Genomic DNA, 24,031 nt, shown 5'->3' with positions numbered 1-24,031 from the left:
AATAAGAAAAACTCTTAGATGTCGGTAGCAATATTTATACAGCATCCGTGTGAACGAATGTGAGAACGAATGTCTGAAATAATAAACGTGTTGCGCCACGAATGACCCCATTCCTTCAGGAATGGCTTGAAGCTGGAACTGGACGGATAGTCCCCAGGACAGTAGCCGGTCGCTGAGGTGAAGACATCTTTACGCCAGGGGCATGGAGACGCGCGTTCGGGTCCCCAGACACTCAAATACGAGTCTTGAATGTGTAGTACAGACCCTCCCCACCCACTGCATCTCAGCTGGTCCTGCACAGTAAAGTACTACAAGCCAATGGTAAGGAGCAGCTTAAGAGGCGTATAAAGAATAACGGCAACCAGGAACGACCTGGCCCACGGGAGAAGGCAGGCTGAAACCTTCTTAAAACGTTAACGCACCAAGTCTTTAAAAAATGGAGGGAAAAAAAAGAGAGTTCAGCTTTTGCGTGGTGAGACTGAAAGATGGCAGTCAGCATAGGCAGAAAGCACCCGCCCTCCCCCTCCCCCTCCCCCTCCCCCTCCCCCCTCTTCTCAACCTTCCTGTCTACGTTCTGAGGGGGGGGGGGGGGGGGGGGTCTCTCTCTTGACAGACCGCGTTCCCCCGCCAACCCCCTCTCGTGTCCCGCTAAACTTCCCACAAGTCCTTTCTCCCGGACGGCGTTCCCTCGCAAGCCCTTCCGCAGCCGGCCCTCCTCCTCCACGGTGACCCTTCGCAGGGTCCGTCCTCTCTTAAGCGCCCCAAATTCGGCAGGGCTTTAAAAAGTTCTGGAAACTTCCCGTCCTCAGCAGACGGGCAGCATGCGAGCGCTGTTGGCGTTCGGCTCCTCGTCAACCTGGAGACAAAAGAGACCGTTAGCATCGACGCTAACGAGACAAACCTCCACATCCCACAATGCATTCACCACCACCGGTCCCCCCCGTTACTGTGAGGAGGCGGGGGGTCTGAGCGACGCCAGGGGACCCCCCGGGGCGGGGCTGCTGCTCACCTCGGTGTAGGCGGGCGGCGGGGGGAACTGGAACTGGGGCGGCGCGTTCATGAAGATGGGGCTGTCTCCGCCGTCGTAGTCGTCCAGCAGCGGCGTGAGCGGCGACTCCAGGCGGCAGTCGCGCGTGATGTCACAGTAGCTGGGCGGGGCCGAGGGCATCTGCAGCGACACCCAGCTGTTGGAGGCCTGGCTGCCGTCCTGGCTGCTCATGCTGCTGGTGCGGCTGCTGAAGCCGCTGGACGTGCCCGAGCCGATCACCAGCGGCAGCTCCAGGATCAGCTTGTCACTGCCGGGGATGTGCACGTAGATCTGGGGGGGGGGGGGGGGGGGGAGAGAACAGGGCAGGGGGGCATTAAAGACCCGATTCTGTTTCCACCGACCTGTTTCCACCGACCGTTAACAGCCTTCAGAGGTGTCGATACGCGATTAGAATGTTCTGAGCCGAGCGTTCTAACGCCGATGTCACAATCGCTACTGGCGACTGGAAGCGAGTTCTAGGACACTGATGTACAAATAAAAAAAATAAAAATAAAAAAACTGAATTGAAAACTGCCAACCGCTAAAATTTCTAAGCTAACGAAGAACGTCCCACACGTGTTCATAAACAGCGGGGGATTTTCACATGACACAGATATCACACTTCACTGGGTGTGACCTCCGGGTCATGCCTCCCACTGCTAACCACTGGGGATGGGACATACTGCACCGCGGTGTAGGGGGGGGGGGGGACGACTCACCATGAGCGCATACTCCACACGCAGGATGTTGCAGCCCAGGATGGAGGGTTTGATCTTGGGCACACGGATGGTCTTCCCCTGCCAGGCGTCGCCCATGCCGGAGATGATGTGGTTCCCGCGAACGGAGGACAGCTTCTGCCGGAAGAGCTTGGTGCGGCCGTTGGCCTGGTAGGTGTGCTTGGCCACGATGGCCGCCTTGGGCACCACAATGCGGGAGCAGGTGTTCTCGAAGCGGGCGTCGATGAGGATCTCCTCGCCCTCACAGAAGCCCTTGCGGTCGATCTTGGCGTTGAGGGACACCTGGCCGTCGGGGATGAACATGCAGGTGACCTTCTTCTCCTTCATCCCACTGGAGGGAGACTGGAGGCAGCGAGAGAGAGAGAGAGAGAAACATCAGACACCGTAAAAATCAGCCTGCAGCATAGCGGCTAAGGTACATGACTGGGACCCAGAAGGTTGGTGGTTAGCCACTGATACAATCTGTGCAGCTGTTGGGCCCTTGAGCAAGGCCCTTAACCCCACCTTGGTCCAGGGGGGATTGTCCCCTGCTTAGTCTAATCAAATGTTTTATAATTATAGTAATTATAATTATAATTTTAAAACAGGGGAGGGGGGTGGTGGTTTATCATGGTTTGTGTAAAATTGCAGGGGTGTGTAGTTTTGTCTCTAACACTCACCATCAGGTCGGGAGTGTTGACGTCCAGGGGCTCCTCCACCTCGAAAAACTTCTTGCACTCCATGACAGGGTGGGCTGGCCTCTCCATGGAGGCCTTGACGAAGTACTGGACAAAGCCGAACTTGCCCTTGTAGGAGGACACCAGCTGACTGTGGGAACAACGCAGCGGGGGAAAAAACCATTTGACGTTAGCCACACATTCCCACAACGACAAAGTAACAAGGTTAAATAATAACTAATCGTAATCATAATAAAAAATAATATAAAAAAGAGTAGCGACATAATGTGACACCCACCCTTGCTGGGGCAGCTCGAACCCGAATGTGTACTCGTACTTGTTTCCAGGCCTCAGGATGACGGATCCATCAGTGTCTGTTTATTAAGAGAAGAGAAAACACGGTTAAGAAACTTCACCTGACTCCGTTTAACTGTTAATAGGATGCACCCCTGCACACCGCGTCATAGCGCGTGGGAACGCGGTGTCCCCTCCGATACCGTACCAAATGCTGTACGTGCCAGAGTAATCCTAGATATTAGTATCGCCTCTGGCTCTGGTGCAAAAGACTCGCTGCCAATGCTGCTTTGGCTGCAACCGTGCGTAAAGTTGCGACTTAAGGCACGCGCAAGCTCTGAAGAAAGTAAACATTCTTTGCAGACCGATTCGTTGCCGTGTAACGGAGGAACCATCCTGACACCTGTGTCCTCATTTTCAAAACAATGCAAACGAACCTACGCTCAGTTCACGGTATCATATGCATTTGAAAGTTAACTAGCTAGCTACCGTGCCAAGCTGACCAAGTCTTAATAGTGCATTCGCTTGCTAGCTTTCCTCGGTAGCGAATATTAATTCAGAACATTTAACGTAAGTCAAAAGTCATTTCGAAGTTGATGCTTCTCATTCGTTTCCACTCACCAGTGGGATGGTCGTCCAGTCGGAGTATTTCGTCGTACTTAAGGTATTCCATCTCTTCGCGGCAGCGCCGTTTGCCCTTCGGGTACTCCACTTTAGCGGAACCAACTCCGACCACTTTCATTGAGGAAACCCTGGTATTCTCGTTCACTTCCACCACGATCCTGCCGGCGACTTTGTCCCCGCTGCAGTAGAACACCTTGCTGGGGTCGCTGAAGATAACTTCGAAGGTCTTCACTTTCTTTGTCATAGCAACCATGTTTGCCGTTTTGTTTCAGCTATCCAAGTGACAAGATAAACAGATAATGTCAACTGCGTAACGTTCGTTTAGCCGTTAAAACGTGAACAATCTAGTACACTTCAGTGTATTGCAATGCCTTGTCAGGTTCAGTTAACCTAGGCGACTGAGCGAAGCAGTGCTTGCCTAACTATGTCAGTACACCAACAATCATGTATACTCTCTAGTAACTTTGGGATCTGCAGTACAAAGGGGGACGTCCTAGCTTTTATACGGGCTGTGGCAGCCACTCATTCCGCTGGCTTGTTGATCACTTACAGCCGAGCATGTGGAGGTAGAATGCACAGCATGGCTCACCGCGTGCACAGCGCTCCCATTGGCCGAGGCGCATTGTTTGTGTGGCCCTCGGCCAATCGGCGCGCAGCACCGGCGCGTGGACGCCGCATGGCTTGAAAATACCGAGCGAGTGCACAGCCAGGGGCGGTGCGTCTAGGGGCGGGGGCGTGGCGTGGGCTTGCCCTGCTTGCCTGCCCGGACAAGCCACGACTACGTGATGCGTGTGCCTTTTCTGTTTTCCCACTCTCGCAAAAACAGTACGGTCTGTTCAGAAACTCCCACCCACGATTTGGGGTGTGTTTAAAAGTAGCCTTCTGTAGCTAGACGTGAATGCAGTATCATGGATATTTCCGGGGAAAACCGTACGAATTAGGTCATGTAATAACAGAATAAATATGGATATCATAATGCTAGTACTGAAATGAAAATGTAATAGTTCAGACATAATAAAGCTCACTCATTTCCTCTCGGAAGTCAAATTTTATCTTTACAAAAAAAAAGAAAAAAGAAACCAAAAATGAGATACATAGTTTTGGTCAGCTCTTTGAGAAAAGTCACTTGTCAGGTTACAAAATGTCCAACTATTCCTACATGGTGTGACCATGTGTAACAGAATGACCCAGTTGTCCCAAACCTGGTTCGTGTACATTCAAGTTTTAGATGTTAGAGACGAAACAGGTGGGAATTGTCAAATGTGTTGTCGTTTGGGTGTATTTCGTCTGCGTGCATGTTGTGTGTATTTGGGTTTGTGTGTATTAGCCTATCTATTAGCTACTATGCTTTTATGAGTTCGCACTTAAAAACTCTTAAGTTTTATTTATGTAAAATCTAAATGTTATTGGCCATGCAATGTGGACACTAAACAAAAATAAACCACAACAATAAAAAGTGGAGAAAACAGGAGAAGTGGAGAAGACAGGTAGCATACAAACATTACAGTTATGTTGAATATATGTTGATGCAACTGCTTATATTGTTAAAAGCGAGGACCAACTGTTCCCTAAGCTGACTGGGGGCCCTCCCCAAAGTTTGATACAATTATCCATCACTGCTGCAATACAGTGTATGTCTAAATAGTGATATTATTATATGGCACAGCAAACCTTTCAGTGTAAAATGAACTCTATTAGACTACTTTTAACTCTAACAGGGTACAGTCCCTACTGCACCCTGTTAGAGTTAGTTAACACTGGCAGTTGATAACATGTGTTGCTATTTAGTATCATATAGAGTTTAGACCATAGCAACACTCGGAGTTGTCGCCAAGGGTGTGGAAACTAGAAAATGTTTATTTACAATGTTATTGCAAATGTTTTGAAAAATATATATGAATAGACAAGTGATTTATTATAAATTTGCTGGTGACCCACTGCAGTCGCCTTCTGGGAACCCAGCTGGGAATCCCCATTGCAGGTTACTTTCTGTTTGTCTACTTCATGAAGGGTAGAGACGCACTGAAATATAAACTGGTAACTTTGAAAGACAGTTTAACTCGCGTTTGCCTGCGCGGCTACTGAAATATTGCCTTATTTCACCCTGTGGTTGCCCTACAAAGGCTTCACATGGGTTTATGTGATGGACTAACACTGATGTTCGCGCCACATTTTTTCTTTCAATTTCTTTGTTGCATACTCCGGTTAATCATAAGCCAACTCGTTGCGCAACATACCTCATTCATGCTGATGTAAACATGGTATGCATCGCATTGAGCGCAAAAACAAACTTTTTTTTGTTTGTTTCACCTTCATTCGAGTCACTGCAGAGTACAGGAATGAGGTTGGAGTAACTTTTATCCTCAGCGGTTGAGCTCCCCCTAGTGGACATCCGTGGCATGCACATTGTTTTCAATGTATTGTGCGTCCAAGAACAGAATTTATAGTTGCCTGACAGCTACCCGTGTCGGTAAACACGTTGTTAAAAAGAAGTAAAAAAAGAGTCAGTCAGTTGTGAAACACGGCTGCCATTACACAACATACATCGCTCGAACACAAGGTGCCTTGTGAGGGGCAGGATGTTTTCGTTGACACAGCACCCTCTGTTTATCCGTCAAGAACTGACAGAAAAAAAGAAAAAAAAGTATTAAAATTTTTTTGACAAAATACAGGTGTCTCGGCACACACATGTTGCATATTTACTGAATGTAGTGTAGGTCTAAAATTCAGTAGAATATATGGTTCTTGAGATCAAGACCAGTGACTCATGTCATGTCCCCTGCATGACATGAATGACCATGGAGATGCAGCAAGTTAAACAGCTATAAACCATTGCATTGTGGGAGTTTACATACCTGCCCGTGTGTTAGACGTAATTCTTTCTAAATCTGCAGTGGTATATTTGAAATAAAACGGCAGCTGTTGTATAGAATGTGTGATCCAGGCAGTTTTTTCCTTTCTGTGCACGATTAGCATGCACATTTTGTCTTTATGTACATTATGCACATGTAGAATTAACTGTTGCATTAGTAAGATGCATAAAAAACATGCATGCATCTGGCTGAGCTAATCACCTTTTTAAAAACAAAACAAGGTTCAGTTTTTTTTTAAAACAGTGTTTCTGCGATTGCATGTGAATGACCTGAGGCCAGTATTTCAAAATCTAGATCAGAATTTTTTTTTTCCTATCCCAGATAAAATCGATCTTGTTGGTTTTGTCCCGGTTTTTTTCTAATGATTTTCAGGTATGATCATTCTGATCCAGATACCACAAGATCAGAATGACTGAATCTAGATTAGCAGTTTTCAGATCTGTCTCTAACTGTTGGTCAACAAAATGCAACATTTCATTCATTAATGGAAATACATTGGAAAATGTGTAATTCAGTTTGCACATTAGTCCTAGTCATCAGCAGTAGTGCACGATATAAAGGCCAAAGTCAGTCTAATTTAAAAATCCAATGTCTCACTGAATAATAGAAATAATTAGAAATAACTTACAAACATACAGTGGTGTCCCCTTCCTGATTTCTTATTTTTTTGCATGTTTGTCACACTTAAATGTTTCAGATCATCAAACAAATTTAAATATTAGTCAAAGTGCAAAAATGCAGTTTTTAAATGAAGGTTTTTATTATTAATCACTTAAATAGGACCTGCCTGACAAAGTGAAGTAGACCAAATGATCCTCAAAAGCTAGACATCATGCCGAGATCTAAAGAAATTCAGGAACAAATGAGAAAGAAAGTAATTGAGATCTATCAGTCTGGAAAAGGTTATAAAGCCATTTCTAAAGCTTTGGGACTCCAGCGAACCACAGTGAGAGCCATTATTCACAAAGGGCGAAAACATGGAACAGTGGTGAACCTTCCCAGGAGTGGCTGGCTGACCAAAATTACCCCAAGAGCGCAGCGACGACTCATCCAAGAGGTCACAAAAGACCCCACAACAACATCCAAAGAACTGCAGGCCTCACTTGGCTCAGTTAAGGTCAGTGTTCATGACTCCACCATAAGAAAGAGACTGGGCAAAAATGGCATGCATGGCAGAGTTCCAAGATGAAAACCACTGCTGAGCAAAAAGAACATTAAGGCTTGTCTCAATTTTGCCAGAAAACATCTTGATGATCCCCAAGACTTTTGGGAAAATACTCTGTGGTCTGACGTTGAACTTTTTGGAAGGTGTGTGTCCCATTACATCTGGCGTAAAAGTAACACCGCATTTCAGAAAAAGAACATCATACCAACAGTAAAATATGGTGGTGGTAGTGTGATGGTATGGTTTTGCTGCTTCAGGACCTGGAAGACTTGCTGTGATAAATGGAACCATGAATTCTGCTGTCTACCAAAAAATCCTGAAGGAGAATGTCCGGCCATCTGTTCGCGACCTCAAGCTGAAACGAACTTGGGTTCTGCAGCAGGACAATGATCCAAAACACACCAGCAAGTCCACCTCTGAATGGCTGAAGAAAAACAAAATGAAGACTTTGGAGTGGCCTAGTCCTGACCTGAATCCTATTGAGATGCTGTGGCATGACCTTAAAAAGGCGGTTCATGCTCGAAAACCCTCCAATGTGGCTGAATTACAACAATTCTGCAAAGATGAGTGGGCCAAAATTCCTCCACAGCGCTGTAAGAGACTCATTGCAAGTTATCACAAACGCTTGATTGCAGTTGTTGCTGCTAAGGGTGGCCCAACCAGTTATTAGGTTTAGGGGGCAATCACTTTTTCACACAGGGCCATGTAGGTTTGGATTTTTTTTCTCCCTTAATAATAAAAACCTTCATTTAAAAACTGCATTTTGTGTTTACTTGTGTTGTCTTTGACTAATATTTAAATTTGTTTGATCTGAAACATTTAAGTGTGACAAACATGCAAAAAAATAAGAAACCAGGAAGGGGGCAAACACTTTTTCACACCACTGTAACTGTTTTGAGAGAATAACATTAGAACTGATCAATCGAGTTAAAATAGTGGTTCTGTTGAGCATTTTACTGAAGTTTACCATTTTGAGATGTAATTCTAGCCGATTACTGAAATCCTATGCAAAACAGTTTTGAAATACTGGACCCAGGTGAACTTCTTCTTTTTTTTTTTTTTTCATTCCTGGTGCCCTTTCGCCATCTGTTGGCCTTAGAGGGCATTACCCCCGTAATATTCAGGTGCGCAAAAGTGCATCCCCACGAAATATTATAATATTGTAGTAATTAATACGTGTATATTAATTAACAGACACACTAGCCTTTATTTGATCTTTACAAATGATACTATTGGAATCATAAAACATTTTTTTTAAAAAGGGCTCTGTTGGTCAAAGCGTGTCGCTCCTTTTGACCGAGGGTTAATTCAATTTAACGTGAAAATAGACAGATGAACGCAGCTTTTTGCAGCACGTTACTCTTCACGGAACCTTTTTTTTCTTACGGTACGTGACGTGTCCCCATATTTCAAAATCTGTCACTCTGGAATCAAGTCAGACTGACAATTCTCCTTGTGAGCTGTTTACTATATTGGCGTGTCGCAAACTTGTTCGAACCAGTAGGCTACACGAGCGTGTAGCAGAGACCGTAGCAGAGTTGGGGTCGTGTCGAGTCGTATCAGGTGCCACACTGTGCGTAGGCTACCGCCTGGCGTCGTTTGACAACCACGTCGAAGTTTACAAATGGGATCATCCGCGCGGAGACGGCCCGTGTGGCGGCGCCCTTCCAGAGGGGTACCGGCGAATGGGTAGCGCGCGCGCCTCAGCGAGCATCGCTCAGGCGCCTTTGTATTTTGTGGCAGCGGAGGCGGGGCTCGCCGGCCAAGCACAGCAAAGCCTATTCAGAAAGTTGGGAGCTATTGTGGGGGGAGATTTGGGAAAAGTGAGAAACCCCTTGCCGGGGGCGCCACTGATCGCCGAGCCCCGCTGAAGAGTCGGAGTATGCCAGGAAAAGACTTGCGAAATACACGGATATACCCATCAATTCCAGCCCTCTCATCGAAACACAGCATTGGAGAAATCTTTAGAAGAGTTCGTTCGGCAACATCCTACTTAGTTACACTAATATTATATGCGTTTGCTGTTGGAGGAAAGAGGAGTGCTGAGCGAGGCGTACATTATTAAATTGGAGGATTCGTGTAAGGTACGTCTGAAACGGATTCATTGGTAAACTTATTTTGCCAGTTTCCATCAGCGCAAGCGTGTGGAGGTCGAGACGCGCGTTAGTTTCCATGTAGCCTAATCATGTTCAGCACTGTAGCTGATACATGATAGTTAAACTGTTTATTCTTTAGACTCGTAGCAGACTATCTGACTATCCATACTTTTTCATTTTCACTGTCGTCAAAATAACAACTTTTGTTCTGGAGTCTAGTTATTGCGCCCATGTGGGAATTCTATTCTCATTCTTGCTGCTCAACAGATTAGCTGTACTATGTCGCTAGGAGACCGTATCCGTGGAAACTGTTTAATGTCCCACAGTTATTCATTAGCTCATGTTTGTCCTGGAAGAGAAGCGCAACTCACAGAAAACATTTCGCACACTGTACTGCCGTTAATTAGCGCTGCGCTGAAGCCAGAATGACGGACGGAATTCAAACGCAACGGATGAAGTGCGCACAGTGTCAAACTTAGCCATTTAATCAAGCAGGGTTATACGATTCTTAACCGACTTTAACTGATATACATATATTACACATATTGAAATAGGTTATCTTTTAAAAGACTCACATTTAAGCCTATTGGATATTATCGAATTTTGTAAACGGTAGAAAACCGCCACTGGCTCTTTTCACTTTATTTGCAATTTTTAAATAACAAGTAGGCATATGGGTTCCAAAAATGTAAAACACTTGTCTTATTATAACCCGTACCGGGACCACTCATCAGTGAAACTTAGACGTCATTGTGCTGTAATAATTATTTTATGACTTTAGCAGTATTTTGATACGTTTTTAAACGTTTTTAAAGTCCTGACCTTGACCCGTGCGCTGCTATTGGTCTTCTTCTTCTTAGGAATTTGTCACTGAATTCCACCGCTCCCCCCACCGAACTGCCAAATAACGCACCGCTGCTCTGAGCCGCAACGAATCCCAGCGCTCCACTCCAGACGGATCCAGCCGTTTTCGGCATGTTCGCCGACCTCTCGCCCTGGGCCAAGCAGGTGTGGGATGTAGTGCACTGTTGTACGATCTCCTCCCAATATTGCACTCGTCCCGGCCTCCCGGACCCTCGGATTATCCGACAGCAGCAGCCAAGGAGACCGGGCCTGCTTCAGGAGGCACCATCATAACACGGCGCGAAGATTTAAAGCGCACTAAAGACATGGACAGACCACCTGTTCTACTGGGTGTTTCCTTTGGATGTCTTGAGTATGTGTTGTCGGGTCTATGGGAGTTGACTCTGTAGATGCACTCTCAGGACTAATGGGAGTGGAGGTAACATTTTTTCTCTTTCGGGAGCAAATTTGTCAAATGTCCCCTAAAAGGTAGAAATGAATTATTAAACCAATGGCCAGGGATACAATTGTAAAGGGTACCACCCCAGGGACAAGCTTTTAGGTACTTGCACCTTTCTTTTGGAGAGTGTGCTGACCTCCGTCTCTGAACGCTTGTGAGTGGAGTGTCTCTCCACAGCAGCCGAGCTCCACCCCACTCAGGTCTGCAGGTGCTGTGAGCTCATGGTGATGTCACTCTGCTACTCAGGACTATTGCATGCTGGGTAGGTTTGTGGGCAGAGATTTGGGGGGGGGGGGGGGGGCTGGGGTTACATGATACGGCTGGGGAGACAGGTGAAAGGTGTTTATCGTCAGTGTCGTAGGCAAACCTTCCCTCTCCAGACGAAAATGCAGTTCTCAGGGAGAGCAAATAAAACATTTTTTTTCCCCATTAGCTAATGGCACTATAGGATTTAGTGTTGTGGGGTTTTGAACCAACTTTATTAGTTGTTCAGAAATAGAACACATGACGCAGAAGTTATATTTCCTGGATGCAGGAGTGAGCCCATACACATGACATACGGATGAGTGGATCCCTGTTCTTTAGGCCGAGCACAAAACTGTGACACAGGCTCCAGTAACCGTCAGCTAATCACAGGTTCAGGGCTCAAGCCCGAGACCGCAGACTGCAGCCTAGACTCCACCCACCAGGCCATAAGCCTGTGGTAACCGGCTTCTGACATCAAAGGACACGTGGGCGGCCATTTTGAGTTGCTTTTACCTGCATCATTCAGAACTGGAAGCTTTATGGTCAGCATTTCTGGGGCCTGAACCTGATTATCTCACTTTGGGCTGTCCAAGGATACTTCCTCTGACTTTACTGGACAGCATGTTTACATATTACAACACTCGAAATTATTATTGTATTAATTACAAGAATTCATTATTATTAACCTTTTTGTGTGTTGAGTGTTTTTCTTCCAACCGTTCAAGTTCTTTTTTCTTTTTCTAACCTCGCCTTTTTGGGGGTCTCGTTTTTGCCCAGTTCATTTCCCTGTAAAGAGACTTTGTGACACTGTAAAAAGATTTATATATAGATCAAGTAAGCAGTGTTTGGATAGTTAACTTTGGTCACTATTGCTCTGTTGTTTGTTTGTTTCTTTGTTCAAAAAAAAAAAAAAATTGGCCCTGGTCCTTATCTTTGTTGTACAGGTAGCAGTTGAAATTGTACTTCCCTCTAGGGTCTTTCAGCGAACTTATCCCTGGTTATGGGTATGCACTTTGCTGTACGTCGCTCTGGATAAGAGCGTCTGCCAAATGCCAATAATGTAATAATGTTAAAATATTTCTAAAATAAAATTAAATAGATTTGAACCAAGAGGACCAAAGGCGGGTTTGCTTTTTTTGAGTATTTGAGTATTTCATAGGTTCCAACACACCAGACAAGCTCAGTAAAGCATAGAAAAGCATTTGAATTCGAAACAATTACATATTTGAGCCAGGTGTGCTCAACATATTGCTGTACATCCCATTTCTGACGGAGAAAACCACAGCTTTAAAACACAGCTGGTAGATGGTTGACCAGTTAAGACCAGCTCCCAGCTCAACATGGTTTATCTGGCTGACCAGATCAGACCAGCTCCCAGCTCAACATGGTTTAGCTGGCTGACCAAATCAGACCAGCTCTCAGATCAACATGGTTTAGCTGGTTGACCAGATCAGACCAGCTCCCAGCTTAACATGGTTTAGTTGGTTGCCAGATCAGACCAGCTCCCAGCTCAACACGGTTTAGCTGGTTGACCAGATCAGACCAGCTCCCAGCATGACATGGTTTGACCAGCTGAAGCTATGTTTTGAAACAGCTGCTAGCTGGTTGACCAGCTACCAGCTCAAGACAAGCTACCAGAATTACCTGATTAGCTTCATGACCAGTTAGCCATGCTGGTTGACCAGCTCATACCCAGCTAGACCAGCTTATGACCAGGTCAATGGTCAAGCTGGCATAGCTGGATTTTACAGCAGGACTCCTGTTCAATGCACTCAGACTTTTGGAAAGCTTGGGGACACAGTGAAAAGAAAACTAAACAGTAGCCATAATGAGATCCACACAGCTGTTGGGCCCTTGAGCCAAGGCCCTTAACCCTGCATTGCTCCAGGGGAGGATTGTCTCCTGCTTAGTCTAATCAACTGTACGTCGCTCTGGATAAGAGCGTCTTCCAAATGCCAATAATGTAATGTAATGTAATACAAACTCCAGATCTCCACACATCCACACATTGGTTGCGGCTTCTTTATTTCATATTTAATCACCGGCCGATGACTCACAAGCCTGTAGTGTATACTCAAGAATGCATGTACACCCAAATTCATATATATTTATATAAAAAAAGAAAAGAAATACACACAGTCCCAGGGACGGATTGGGTTGTATATTTATCTGACGCTGTGCTTTTACAACACACATATATCAGAGCACACATCTTTGGTTGTTGCCTTATAAGTCCTAAATTACACCTTTCACAGAGCGTCACATTTCTGACAGACAGAATCCCAACGTTCGGTACCAGAATAAGTACCAGAAACCTGAACTAATGCATTAAATTAGGACTCCAATCTTGACTATACTATGTGCCTTCAGTCAAGTTACTTGTTTTTAGCATAACTCCCTTATTATCAATTCTATTTATTTTAAGTATGTTTGAAGGTCTGACGTGACAAAGACAGCCCAACAGGAAAGGGCAGCACCTTTAGTGAACAGACAGTTTCCCTTGAATGTATAGCTGTGCCTGTGACTTCAAGAGAGACTGACACGCACCCACGCACGCTAACACACACACACACACACACACACACGCACGCACGCACTGACACACACACACACTCACATGTACACACAGACACACACGAGCACACACACCATTCCCACAGAGTGATATGGGGACAAAGACTGCACTACTCGTCTAGTAGCTATGCAGCCTCTTGTCGGCCATTTTGAATAAAAGCTTATAGTCAGCTCTCTGGCTTCTTCCTCCGTCTCCTCCATTACATGTAAAAGGGACAGAGGTGGTATATGGGAGCGAGTCCTCTCCCTTTGCTAAACAATGGTTCTTCCCACTCCCCACACACACACATGCACACATGCGAACACACACACATTCCACACACACACACACACACACAAATACACACACACACACACACACACACACACACACACACACACACTTTTAGGCAGAGACGCAAACTGCAGCCACCTCTCCCCTGCCCCTCTTGTTACACCTTCAGGTCCATCATAGCCTTCCTGCGGTCAAAGTCTTCAGGAACGGTGTCTGTAGGGACGACAAAAACAGCGTTACTTTCCTCAATTTCCTGTGCTCCATAAGCCAGTCTCACTGTGACTGCTCAAACACAGCTTTATGGTGTCACTGTGATTGTGACAACTGCTTTAACCACAATGTGACTGTGTTCAAACAGCTTTAACCACAATGTGACTGTGTTCAAACAGCTTTAACCACAATGTGACTGTGTTCAAACAGTTTGAACCACAATGTGACTGTGTTCAAACAGCTTTAACCACAATGTGACTGTGTTCAAACAGTTTGAACCACAATGTGACTGTGTTCAAACAGCTTTAACCACAATGTGACTGTGTTCAAACAGCTTTAACCACAATGTGACTGTGTTCAAACAGTTTGAACCACAATGTGACTGTGTTCAAACAGCTTTAACCACAATGTGACTGTGTTCAAACAGCTTTAACCACAATGTGACTGTGTTCAAACAGTTTGAACCACAATGTGACTGTGTTCAAACAGCTTTAACCACAATGTGACTGTGTTCAAACAGCTTTAACCACAATGTGACTGTGTTCAAACAGTTTGAACCACAATGTGACTGTGTTCAAACAGCTTTAACCACAATGTGACTGTGTTCAAACAGCTTTAACCACAATGTGACTGTGTTCAAACAGTTTTAACCACAATGTGACTCTGTTCAAACAGTTTTAAGGTGTCAATGTGACTGTGTTCAAACAGCTTTAACCACAATGTGACTGTGTTCAAACAGCTTTAACCACAATGTGACTGTGTTCAAACAGCTTTAACCACAATGTGACTGTGTTCAAACAGTTTTAACCACAATGTGACTGTGTTCAAACAGTTTTAACCACAATGTGACTCTGTTCAAACAGTTTTAAGGTGTCAATGTGATTGCTGAAACACGGCTTTAATCTCAATGTCACTGTGATGAAATACTGCTTTTTTTTTTGTTCTAACACAGTCTTGACTTGCCTCTATGACTCAAAACATAACTACAATGCTCACACAAACAAAACCTCGCTTTGAAAGTCTCCCATTGAGACTCAACCAGCGCAACTGTCAAGGTGCTGCAGGAACCCAACGGAGCGCAACAGGATGCGGGCAAACAGACAGGCGGCCATTTTGTGTCAGAGCTCCAACATGCCCATGTCACTTACAGCTGCATCTTTTCCACAGCAGTGCTGGAAACTAATTTCTCCTCCAACACAAGAGGAAACTCGCTTCAAGTGGTGCATGACATCTACCCAGACGGGTGTGTCCACCGAAACAGGTTTTGTCATGGGAGAAATATGCTCTGGAAATAACTTGTGTACACATCTGGGGTGTCAGTGTGTAAACAATAAGTCATGTGAGGTTCTGAACCACTGTGAACTATAATATCAAACAATGTTGCAATTAATAATTAACATGCTCCTTATTTAGCAGAAACAATAAGGAAAAATGTATCTTCTATTTGAGGAAAAGTGGAAAAGATTCATAAGCGTTATGCTTCTTTGATGCATAGTTTGGTATGCAGAAACACTGTTCTTCTTGACATATCACTTTATTTGGTGATTTCACACCCAATTTAAGTCTTGGGTGCAGTAATTTGAGACTATAACCAATCAGTCTTAAACTTTAACCCAGCAAAGTTTAACTGTTTAACTTGTGTAGCAATGTGTAGCAAGTGCTACACATTTTCATCGCAACCTCAGCTTGGTATCAAGTGATTAAGGGACTGAATCCTAGCCTTCATGTTTATTTATATTTTCACATGCATCAGAAACATTATCATAGTTTTAAAAAGTACCTCTATTGAAATCAACAATGACACTGTACATGTAAGTCTAATGGCGTACATACTGTCCCTGTCGGACTCGTATGTAAACACGGTCAGAGCTGATTAAACAGGAGGAATTTTGCAATGTACACCGTGATAGGAACGAGCAGAGTGTGAGTGTTAGAGGCCGGTTGCCGGGTGACATACCGGTGCAGCGGTGAATGTTAGCAGCCGGTTGCCGGGTGACATACTGTTGTAGCGGTGAGTATTAGCGGTGAGTGTTAGCGGTGAGTGTTAGCGGTCGGTTGCCGGGTGATATACTGTTGCAGCGGTGAATGTTAGCGGCCGGTTGCCGGGTGATATACTGTTTTAGCGGGGAGTATTAGCGGTGAGTGTTAGCGGTGAGTGTTAGCGGCCGGTTGCCGGGTGATATACTGTTTTAGCGGTGAGTATTAGCGGTGAGTGTTAGCGGCCGGTTGCCGGGTGACATACTGTTGTAGCGGTGAGTATTAGCGGTGAGTGTTAGCGGTGAATGTTAGCGGCCGGTTGCCGGGTGATATACTGTTTTAGCGGGGAGTATTAGCGGTGAGTATTAGCGGTGAGTATTAGCGGTGAGTATTAGTGGTGAGTGTTAGCGGTGAGTATTAGCGGTCGGTTGCCAGGTGATATACTGTTGCAGCGGTGAGTGTTAGCGGTCGGTTGCCGGGTGATATACTGTTGCAGCAGTGAGTGTTAGCGGCCGGTTGCCGGGTGATATACTGTCGTAGCGGGGAGTATTAGCGGTGAGTGTTAGCGGCCGGTTGCCGGGTGACATACTGTTGTAGCGGGGAGTATTAGCGGTGAGTATTAGCGGTGAGTGTTAGCGGTGAGTGTTAGCGGTCGGTTGCCGGGTGATATACTGTTGCAGCGGTGAGTGTTAGCGGTCGGTTGCCGGGTGATATACTGTTTTAGCGGGGAGTATTAGCGGTGAGTATTAGCGGTGAGTATTAGTGGTGAGTGTTAGCGGTGAGTATTAGCGGTCGGTTGCCAGGTGATATACTGTTGCAGCGGTGAGTGTTAGCGGTCGGTTGCCGGGTGATATACTGTTGCAGCAGTGAGTGTTAGCGGCCGGTTGCCGGGTGATATACTGTCGTAGCGGGGAGTATTAGCGGTGAGTGTTAGCGGCCGGTTGCCAGGTGATATACTGTTGCAGCGGTGAGTGTTAGCGGTCGGTTGCCGGGTGATATACTGTCGTAGCGGGGAGTATTAGCGGTGAGTGTTAGCGGCCGGTTGCCAGGTGATATACTGTTGCAGCAGTGAGTGTTAGCGGCCGGTTGCCGGGTGATATACTGTTGCAGCGGTGAGTGTTAGCGGTGAGTGTTAGCGGCCGGTTGCCGGGTGATATACTGTTGCAGCGGTGAGTGTTAGCGGCCGGTTGCCGGGTGACTTACCGTTGCAGCGATAGCGCAAGTTGGACCAGATGATGGCCTCCTGGGAGAAGCAGAACACGCCCAGCCTCCCGCCCCTCATGGTGGTGTCAAACACCACCCCCGAGTCGGCGACCAATGTCGGGCCCTCGAACAGCTTCACCCTGTGACGTGGCGAGCAGAGCAGCCAATGAGAGGGGAGACAGTGGGCGGGAACCAGAGCGGAAACAGATAGTGACAGGTCAAAGAGCTCATTGTAGAGAAGGTGGTGCTTTGGTGATGAGGTAGTGGTAAGAGGGGGAAAATGGCGGACATTTTGTTTCTAGGGCTTTGCTCGTGGGGTTACTGGTCCCCCCCTCTGTCTCTGAGGGAAACTGTGTGACACTACAGTGATGTGGTTCCTCCAGGCCACGAAGACCAAGCAGGGCTAGCCTCACGCAAATACTGTGTGTGCGCCTATGTGTGTTTGAGTGTGTGTGTGTGGGCCTATGTGTGTGTGTGTGTGTGTGAGAGAGTGTGTGTGTGTGGGCCTATGTGTGTGTGTATGTGTGTGTGATTGTGTGTACATGTGTATGTGTGTATGCGTGGGCTTATGTGTGTGTGTGTGTGAGTATGTGTGTGAGTGTGTGTAAGTGTGTGTGTGTAAGTGTGTGTAAATGCGTATGTGTGTGTGTGAGTGTGTGTAAGTGCATATGTGTGTGTGTGAGTGTGTGTAAGTGCATATGTGTGTGTGTGAGTGTGTGTAAGTGCGTATGTGTGTGTGAGTGTGTGTAAGTGCGTATATGTGTGTGTGAGTGTGTGTAAGTGCGTGTAAATGCATATGTGTGTGTGTGAGTGTGTGTAAGTGCGTATGTGTGTGTGTGAGTGTGTGTAAGTGCGTATATGTGTGTGTGAGTGTGTGTAAGTGTGTGTGTGTGTGTGTGTGAGTGTGTGTTTTGTAATGTGTCCTGTCCGTTCTCTCCACATTAGCAGAGCATGTGCACACTGGTGTTTCTTCGGGGCGGAAAGGGGCACCACGCGAGGGGCACCACACGATCAAAACTATCTCTGATCTCCTCAATCTGTTTCACCCCTCTCTCCTTCTCTCTCCCTCTCTCCGTCCCTCCCTCTCTCTCTCTCTCTCTCCCTCTCTCTCTCGTACATTCCTTCCATTCGGCTGTAGTGTCCTCTGCATCTGCATATGAACAGATGCCCAACAAATTCCTGCCAAACATTTCATTGCCATGGAGACAGGGACAATAACCGCTGGGGGTGAGGGTAGGGGGGCAGGGGCCTGGGATAGGGGGGGGTGAGGGGGCTCGGCCTCTGTGAAGTCTGAGAGATTCGGGAAAAATCGAGTAGGTATTAAGCCCCACCCAACCCCAACCCCACCAGTATTCACACTGTGCCCAGCTCTCTGCAGTGAGAACATCGCCCCCTTGTGGGCTCTGGGGCTCAAGTCAATGAACTAACGTCATGTTTTTTCACTCACAAACCATCTGGAAGATAGTAGCAGATTTACATACAACTTTCACATGAACAGTTCCGACTGAAAAATGTCAGGTTCCTAGAAAGCTCTAACCCACTTTTTCCGGTTTCCTGTATGTGAACATATTTTTGAGGTCATGAGGAACAATGAAGTTTTTGAACATCCCATGATCCCAAACAACACTTATTTTACAGAACATTGTTTAGAAGCACAAACATATGCTCAATGACTAACGGATAACCATCAGGGGGACGGACATTACCGGTATGTGTCTACTCCACACACTCAGAACACTCAACTCTGATGGAACTGTCCAGAACAATAACCACAATGTGGGGTCGGGTCGAGGTAAGTGGTGATAGGTTGGGGTAGGTGGTGGTGAGTTGGGGTAGGTGGGGTTGGGTTGGGGTGAGTGGTGATAGGTTGGGGTAGGTGGTGGTGAGTTGGGGTAGGTGGGATTGGGTTGGGGTAAGTGGTGATAGGTTTGGGTAGGTGGGGATGAGTTTGGGTAAGTGGTGATGGGTTGGGGTAGGTGAGGCTTGGTTGGGGCTAGGTGACACTTGGATGAGGTGGTGAGGCTTGGTTGGGGTGGGTGGGGTTAGGTTGGGTTGGGGTAAGTGGTGATAGGTTGGGGTAGGTGGTAGTGGTTTGGGGTAGGTGGTAGTGGGTTGGGGTAGGCGGGGTAGGTGAGGCTTGGTTGGGGTGGGGTTGGGTTGGGGTAAGTGGTGATAGGTTGGGGTAGGTTGGGTTGGGGTGGGTGGGGTTGGGTTGGGGTAAGTGGTGATAGGTTGGGTTGGGGTGGGTTGGGTGGGGTGGGGTGGGGAGGCGCTGTCCTGGGCGTACCTGATGTAGCCCACCTGGGGCCGGTGGAGGAGCTGCCAGCGGTAGGAGGTCTTGTCCCTCCAGCCCACGTTCCTGGGGTCCTTCCACAGGAGCTTCACCTCGCCGGGCGTGTCCCCCGTGTTCCACAGGGCGTTCCGCAGGAACTCGCCGGGGCCCGTCCGCGACTTCACCGCCTGCCCAGGGAGGAGGGGAGCCGGTCAGGAGGGTCATACCGGCTGAAACTGACCTTATTCGGGCGAGACCACAGGCGGCCGTCTGCAGGGCTGCCGTCTCCCAAACCCTGTGATCCTTACCTGTGATCCTACTGCTACCAGCAACCCTCTCCACTTCCCCCGTCTCAATAAAAACTTTATTTTCCTCATCAAACCTTCATATATTTACCTTAAAGGTACAATAGGTAAGATGTTTGTGTTAAAACATTGTTATGAGACCATTGTAAGTCCCTTCCTATCATTGAGAAAGGCTCACTGACATGTTGACTCACCCTCTGCCTGTGTTTATGGTCCTTAAATACGGGTTTCAAAATATACTGCTGACAGTCCGACGTTCTGCACCAAAACATTGTATAACTGTACAATAATTCAAGCTCATTGGTTGAGCCACGGGGGTTGTGGTCTGAAGGTATTTGTCGCTGCTATTCCTTGTATAGAACATTAGAAGTCCGAAATCACCTATTGTACCTTTAAGTCACTCAGCAGATCTGGAGCAACTTCCAAAGGACATGTGGAAGAAGGTTTGGCGGTAAGGCAGTAATGACAGGCCCCACCTTGAGCTGTAGGCCAGGCTGGGCCACGGCCCGGAAGGGGATGGACTGCCAGTAGGCCTGCTCCGTCTGCTTCCACATCACCACGTAGAAGCTGGACGAGTCTTGGTAGCCGAAGATGAAGCCCACGTAGTCGTCGTCCGTCACCGTGTTGATGTGGAACGTGCCCTCGAAGTCCACCCCGTTGAAGGCCGTGTAGCCTGGAGGGGCGGGGGGGGGGGGGGGGGAGGAGAAGAGAGGGGGAGAGGAGGAGAGTAAATAAGAGGAAAGGGGCTCATTGCAATCACTTATTTTTCACATCGTTCTTCCTTTCCTAGGGTCTTTCCCTTGCTCCTAGCTCCACCCATCAGGGGAGGCAGGAAGCGTGGTGAGAAAAGGAGGTGAAGACGAGGGAATCGAGATGGAGAAAAGGTGAATTGGGCAAATGGGTTTTGTCCTTGCTCCTTGTCAGTATGAAGCAGGTGGATGATATGCAGTTACTGATATGCAGGTGGATCCACAGGTCAAGCGTTTATACTCCATGCTTTCTGCTGATGTTGCTCAGGTCATTTTAAAAGTCTCCTAGCCTCCTGGCCTCGAGCTTCTTGAAGGAACATTTATCAGACTGGAAGGTCCTTAAAGATGGTGGACCTCGATCGATTTCTGGGTCAGGCAAGGAACAAGGAGAAAGGAGGTGAAAAAAAAGAAGAGAGATTGATGGACAGCTCTGCCGTGGAAATGACCCAGGTTCCTGATGCACTGGTCCTCACACATCTACCAACAGCAGAGCCAGGCCAATCGGAAGCAGCGGGCGGTTCATCTGCCCAATCAGGGCACAGCAGGGCTTCTGTATTACACACAGGACCAGGCAGCCTCCATCCCTGTCAACTTTCAGCTGTCAATCACACAGAGAAGGGTGGAGCCTACTCACCTACAGCCAGGCCAGGGTCACTGTTCATGGTCTGCACAATCTCCATCCCCTGCAACCAAGAGACACAACATTACACAACATTACATCCAAGAGACACAACATTACATACCCTACAACCAAGAGACACAACATTACACAACATTCCATCCAAGAGACACAACATTACATACCCTACAACCAAGAGACACAACATTACACAACATTACAACCAAGAGACACAACATTACACAACATTACATCCAAGAGACACAACATTACTATCACTGCTACAATGAGAACTACTGCTATGATCACCATGAACACTAATACTGCTACAACTACTACTAATACCACTACCAGACCTGGGTCAAATACGTGTTTTGGGTTGAAATGCTATTCTACAATTTACTGAGCTTGTCGGGTGTTTTGGAACCTATGGAATACTCTCACAAATGGATTGATTATCATTGATCAATCGAGGACGGAAAAGTATTTGAATCAAAAACAACTGTGTATGACCCAGGTCTGACCACTACAATAGAGATAATCACTATTACCTCTAAAACAATTATTGAACCATACTATTTCTTTGTTTATTTGTTTCCAGTTAAAAGCCTGTGGTTAAGCCTGGTGCAGTCACCTGGTTGAGCACCACCCAGTTGGGATCGATTTGGGCGTCGCCCTCCGGGTCCAGGATGATGGTCTGGTAGGCCCTGAAGTCGGTCAGCGTGACCTCAGCGCTCTCCGGACACACGTCCACCACGTCCATCACCATATCGTTATCGAAGTCCTCCTCGCACACGTCGCCCACGCCGTTTCCTGCACGCACGCAGACACGCAGGCAGGGGGCGGCGTTGAGCAGAGCCGAACAAAAACCCGGAAAAGAGTCGACACAAAACAGAACACGAACACGTTTCATTCGAAATTCAACATGCTGCGCCGTGAATACATCCTGTACGGCCCTTGCATTTTTGTCATTTTAGCTTCATTAACACACGCCGCGGGCCAGTTTCACGGACACAGATTTAGCCTAAATGACGGGTTCCATGTTTTGCCGGGTTGGGACGGGCCGGCGTTACCGTTGGAGTCCTTCTGGTTGGGGTTGACGATGAGCCGGCAGTTGTCCGGTCCGGGGCCGACATAGTCCGGGATCCCGTCGTTGTCGTCGTCGTCGTCACACTCATCGCCGACCCCGTCGTTGTCGGAGTCCAGCTGGGAGCTGTTGGGAACGTCGGGGCAGTTGTCCCGAGTGTCCTGGAGACCATCCCCATCCCTGGACAGAGGAGGGGGGGGGGAGGTCAGAGCACCTAGCACTGTGGCTCCGGAGCGAGGGCCGACTTCTGCTCTTAATCCCGCTCATTTCTGCTCTTAATCCCGCTCATTTCTGATCTTAATCCCGCTCATTTCTGCTCTTAATCGGACTAATTTCTGTTCTTAATCCTGATAATTTCTGTTCTTAATCCAACCAATTTCTGCTGTTAATCTGACTAATTTCTGTTCTTAATCCTGAAAATTTCTGTTCTTAATCCTGCTAATTTCTGTTCTTAATCCAAACAATTTCTGCTGTTAATCCGACTAATTTCTGTTCTTAATCCCGCTCATTTCTGCTCTTAAACCTGCTCATTTCTGCTCTTAATCCCACTAACTTCAGCACTTAATTCACAAAATGTTTGCTCTTAATCATGCTAATTTCTGATCTTAATCCTGCTCATTTCTGTGCTTAATTCAGCCAATTTCTGCTCTGAATCCCACTCATTTCTGATCTTAATCTTAATCCTGCCAATTTCTCATCATAATCCTACCAGTTTCAGCTCTTAATCCATCAGCCCGATCGTTCATTTGGTGAGGCATTAGCGATACAGTCGTGGGTCTACACTCCACAGTCATGCAGACTGCACCCCATGCATGCATACAGCCACTACCAAATGAGCCCCAGAATAACGGGCTGGAACATTAACAGTGAAACGCACACAATGGTTTGAAGGAGAGATCAGAACAGTGAGAGATCACACTCACATGTCGTTGTTGGTGTCACACAAGTCACCCACAAGGTCATTATCAATGTCTGTCTGCAGGAGGTAGAGAGAGAGAGAGAGAGAGAGAGAGAGAGAGAGAGAGGGAGGGAGGGAGAGAGAGGGAGAGAGCGAGATAGAGAGACAGAGTGAGAGAAAGAGAGACAGAGTGAAGACACAGTCAGTATAGTCTTTAAAAACTCTGTGCTTTCACACATCATGAAGAACCAAAACCAACACATACAGCACCCTCTAGTGAGCTCTCTGACAATAAACAATGGATTCATCAATAAAATAAAAACAGAAAAAACATTAAAAAACTGATGAAAATGAGCTCTCTCTCTCCCTCTCTCTCCCTCCCCCTCCTCTCTCTCTCCCTCCCTCCCCCCCTCTCTCTCCCTCCCTCGCCCCCCTCTCTCCCTCCCTTCCCCCCCTCTCTCTCTCCCTCCCTCCCCCTCTCCCTCTCTCCCCCCCTCGCTCTCTTTCTCTCTCTCTCCCTCCCTCTCTCTCTCTCTCTGCCTCTCCCTCTCTCTCCCTCTCTCTGCCTCTCCCTCTCTCTCCCTCTCTCTGCCTCTCCCTCTCTCTCCCTCTCTCTCTCTCCCCCCTCTCTCTCTCTCTCTCCCTCTCTCTCCCTCTCTCTCTCCCCTCCCTCCCCTCCCTCTCTCTCTCCCCTCCCTCCCCTCCCTCTCTCTCTCCCCCTCTCTCACCTGCATGGGGTTGCTGACTTCGGGGCAGCTGTCACAGGCATCCCCCACCCCGTCCCCGTCCCGGTCAGTCTGCAGGGGGTTGGGCACTTTGGGGCAGTTGTCCAGAACGTTTGG

General features: G+C 47.2%; 2 protein-coding genes across 2 annotated transcripts in view; both read right to left on the bottom strand.

Moving 5' to 3' along the window:
- Nucleotides 1-580: 580 nt before the first annotated feature.
- On the bottom strand, nucleotides 581-3,839 carry LOC133137446 (thioredoxin-interacting protein-like). Its single transcript, XM_061255732.1, has 6 exons — nucleotides 3,336-3,839; nucleotides 2,719-2,794; nucleotides 2,424-2,571; nucleotides 1,747-2,106; nucleotides 1,010-1,318; nucleotides 581-856 (listed from the first exon to the last, which is right to left on the bottom strand). Exons 1-6 carry the CDS (start codon nucleotides 3,589-3,591, stop codon nucleotides 806-808), a joined length of 1,200 nt encoding a protein of 399 aa, XP_061111716.1. The 5' UTR covers nucleotides 3,592-3,839; the 3' UTR covers nucleotides 581-805.
- Nucleotides 3,840-13,029: 9,190 nt separating this feature from the next.
- Nucleotides 13,030-24,031, bottom strand: part of LOC133136582 (thrombospondin-3a-like) — a 31,399-nt gene continuing 20,397 nt past the window's right edge. Inside the window, 7 exon segments of the mRNA XM_061254215.1 lie at nucleotides 13,030-14,082; nucleotides 17,260-17,399; nucleotides 19,547-19,719; nucleotides 20,313-20,509; nucleotides 21,220-21,268; nucleotides 21,839-22,017; nucleotides 22,278-22,471. Coding sequence (XP_061110199.1) covers nucleotides 14,027-14,082; nucleotides 17,260-17,399; nucleotides 19,547-19,719; nucleotides 20,313-20,509; nucleotides 21,220-21,268; nucleotides 21,839-22,017; nucleotides 22,278-22,471 — 988 coding nt within the window. The 3' untranslated portion in view covers nucleotides 13,030-14,026.

Source organism: Conger conger, chromosome 9, assembly GCF_963514075.1.
Source record: "Conger conger chromosome 9, fConCon1.1, whole genome shotgun sequence".
Lineage (NCBI taxonomy): Eukaryota > Metazoa > Chordata > Actinopteri > Anguilliformes > Congridae > Conger > Conger conger.
This window is presented reverse-complemented; position numbering and strand designations above follow the sequence as displayed.

Excerpts from the sequence above, each read along its gene's own strand:
- LOC133137446 (XM_061255732.1), bottom strand. The coding sequence starts at position 3,591 with ATGGTTGCTATGACAAAGAAAGTGAAGACCTTCGAAGTTATCTTCAGC. Across the intron at positions 2,795-3,335 it reads ACTGGACGACCATCCCACTG|ACACTGATGGATCCGTCATC; the intron begins GTGAGTGGAAAC and ends CTTAATAAACAG. Across the intron at positions 2,107-2,423 it reads TCAACACTCCCGACCTGATG|TCTCCCTCCAGTGGGATGAA; the intron begins GTGAGTGTTAGA and ends CGCTGCCTCCAG.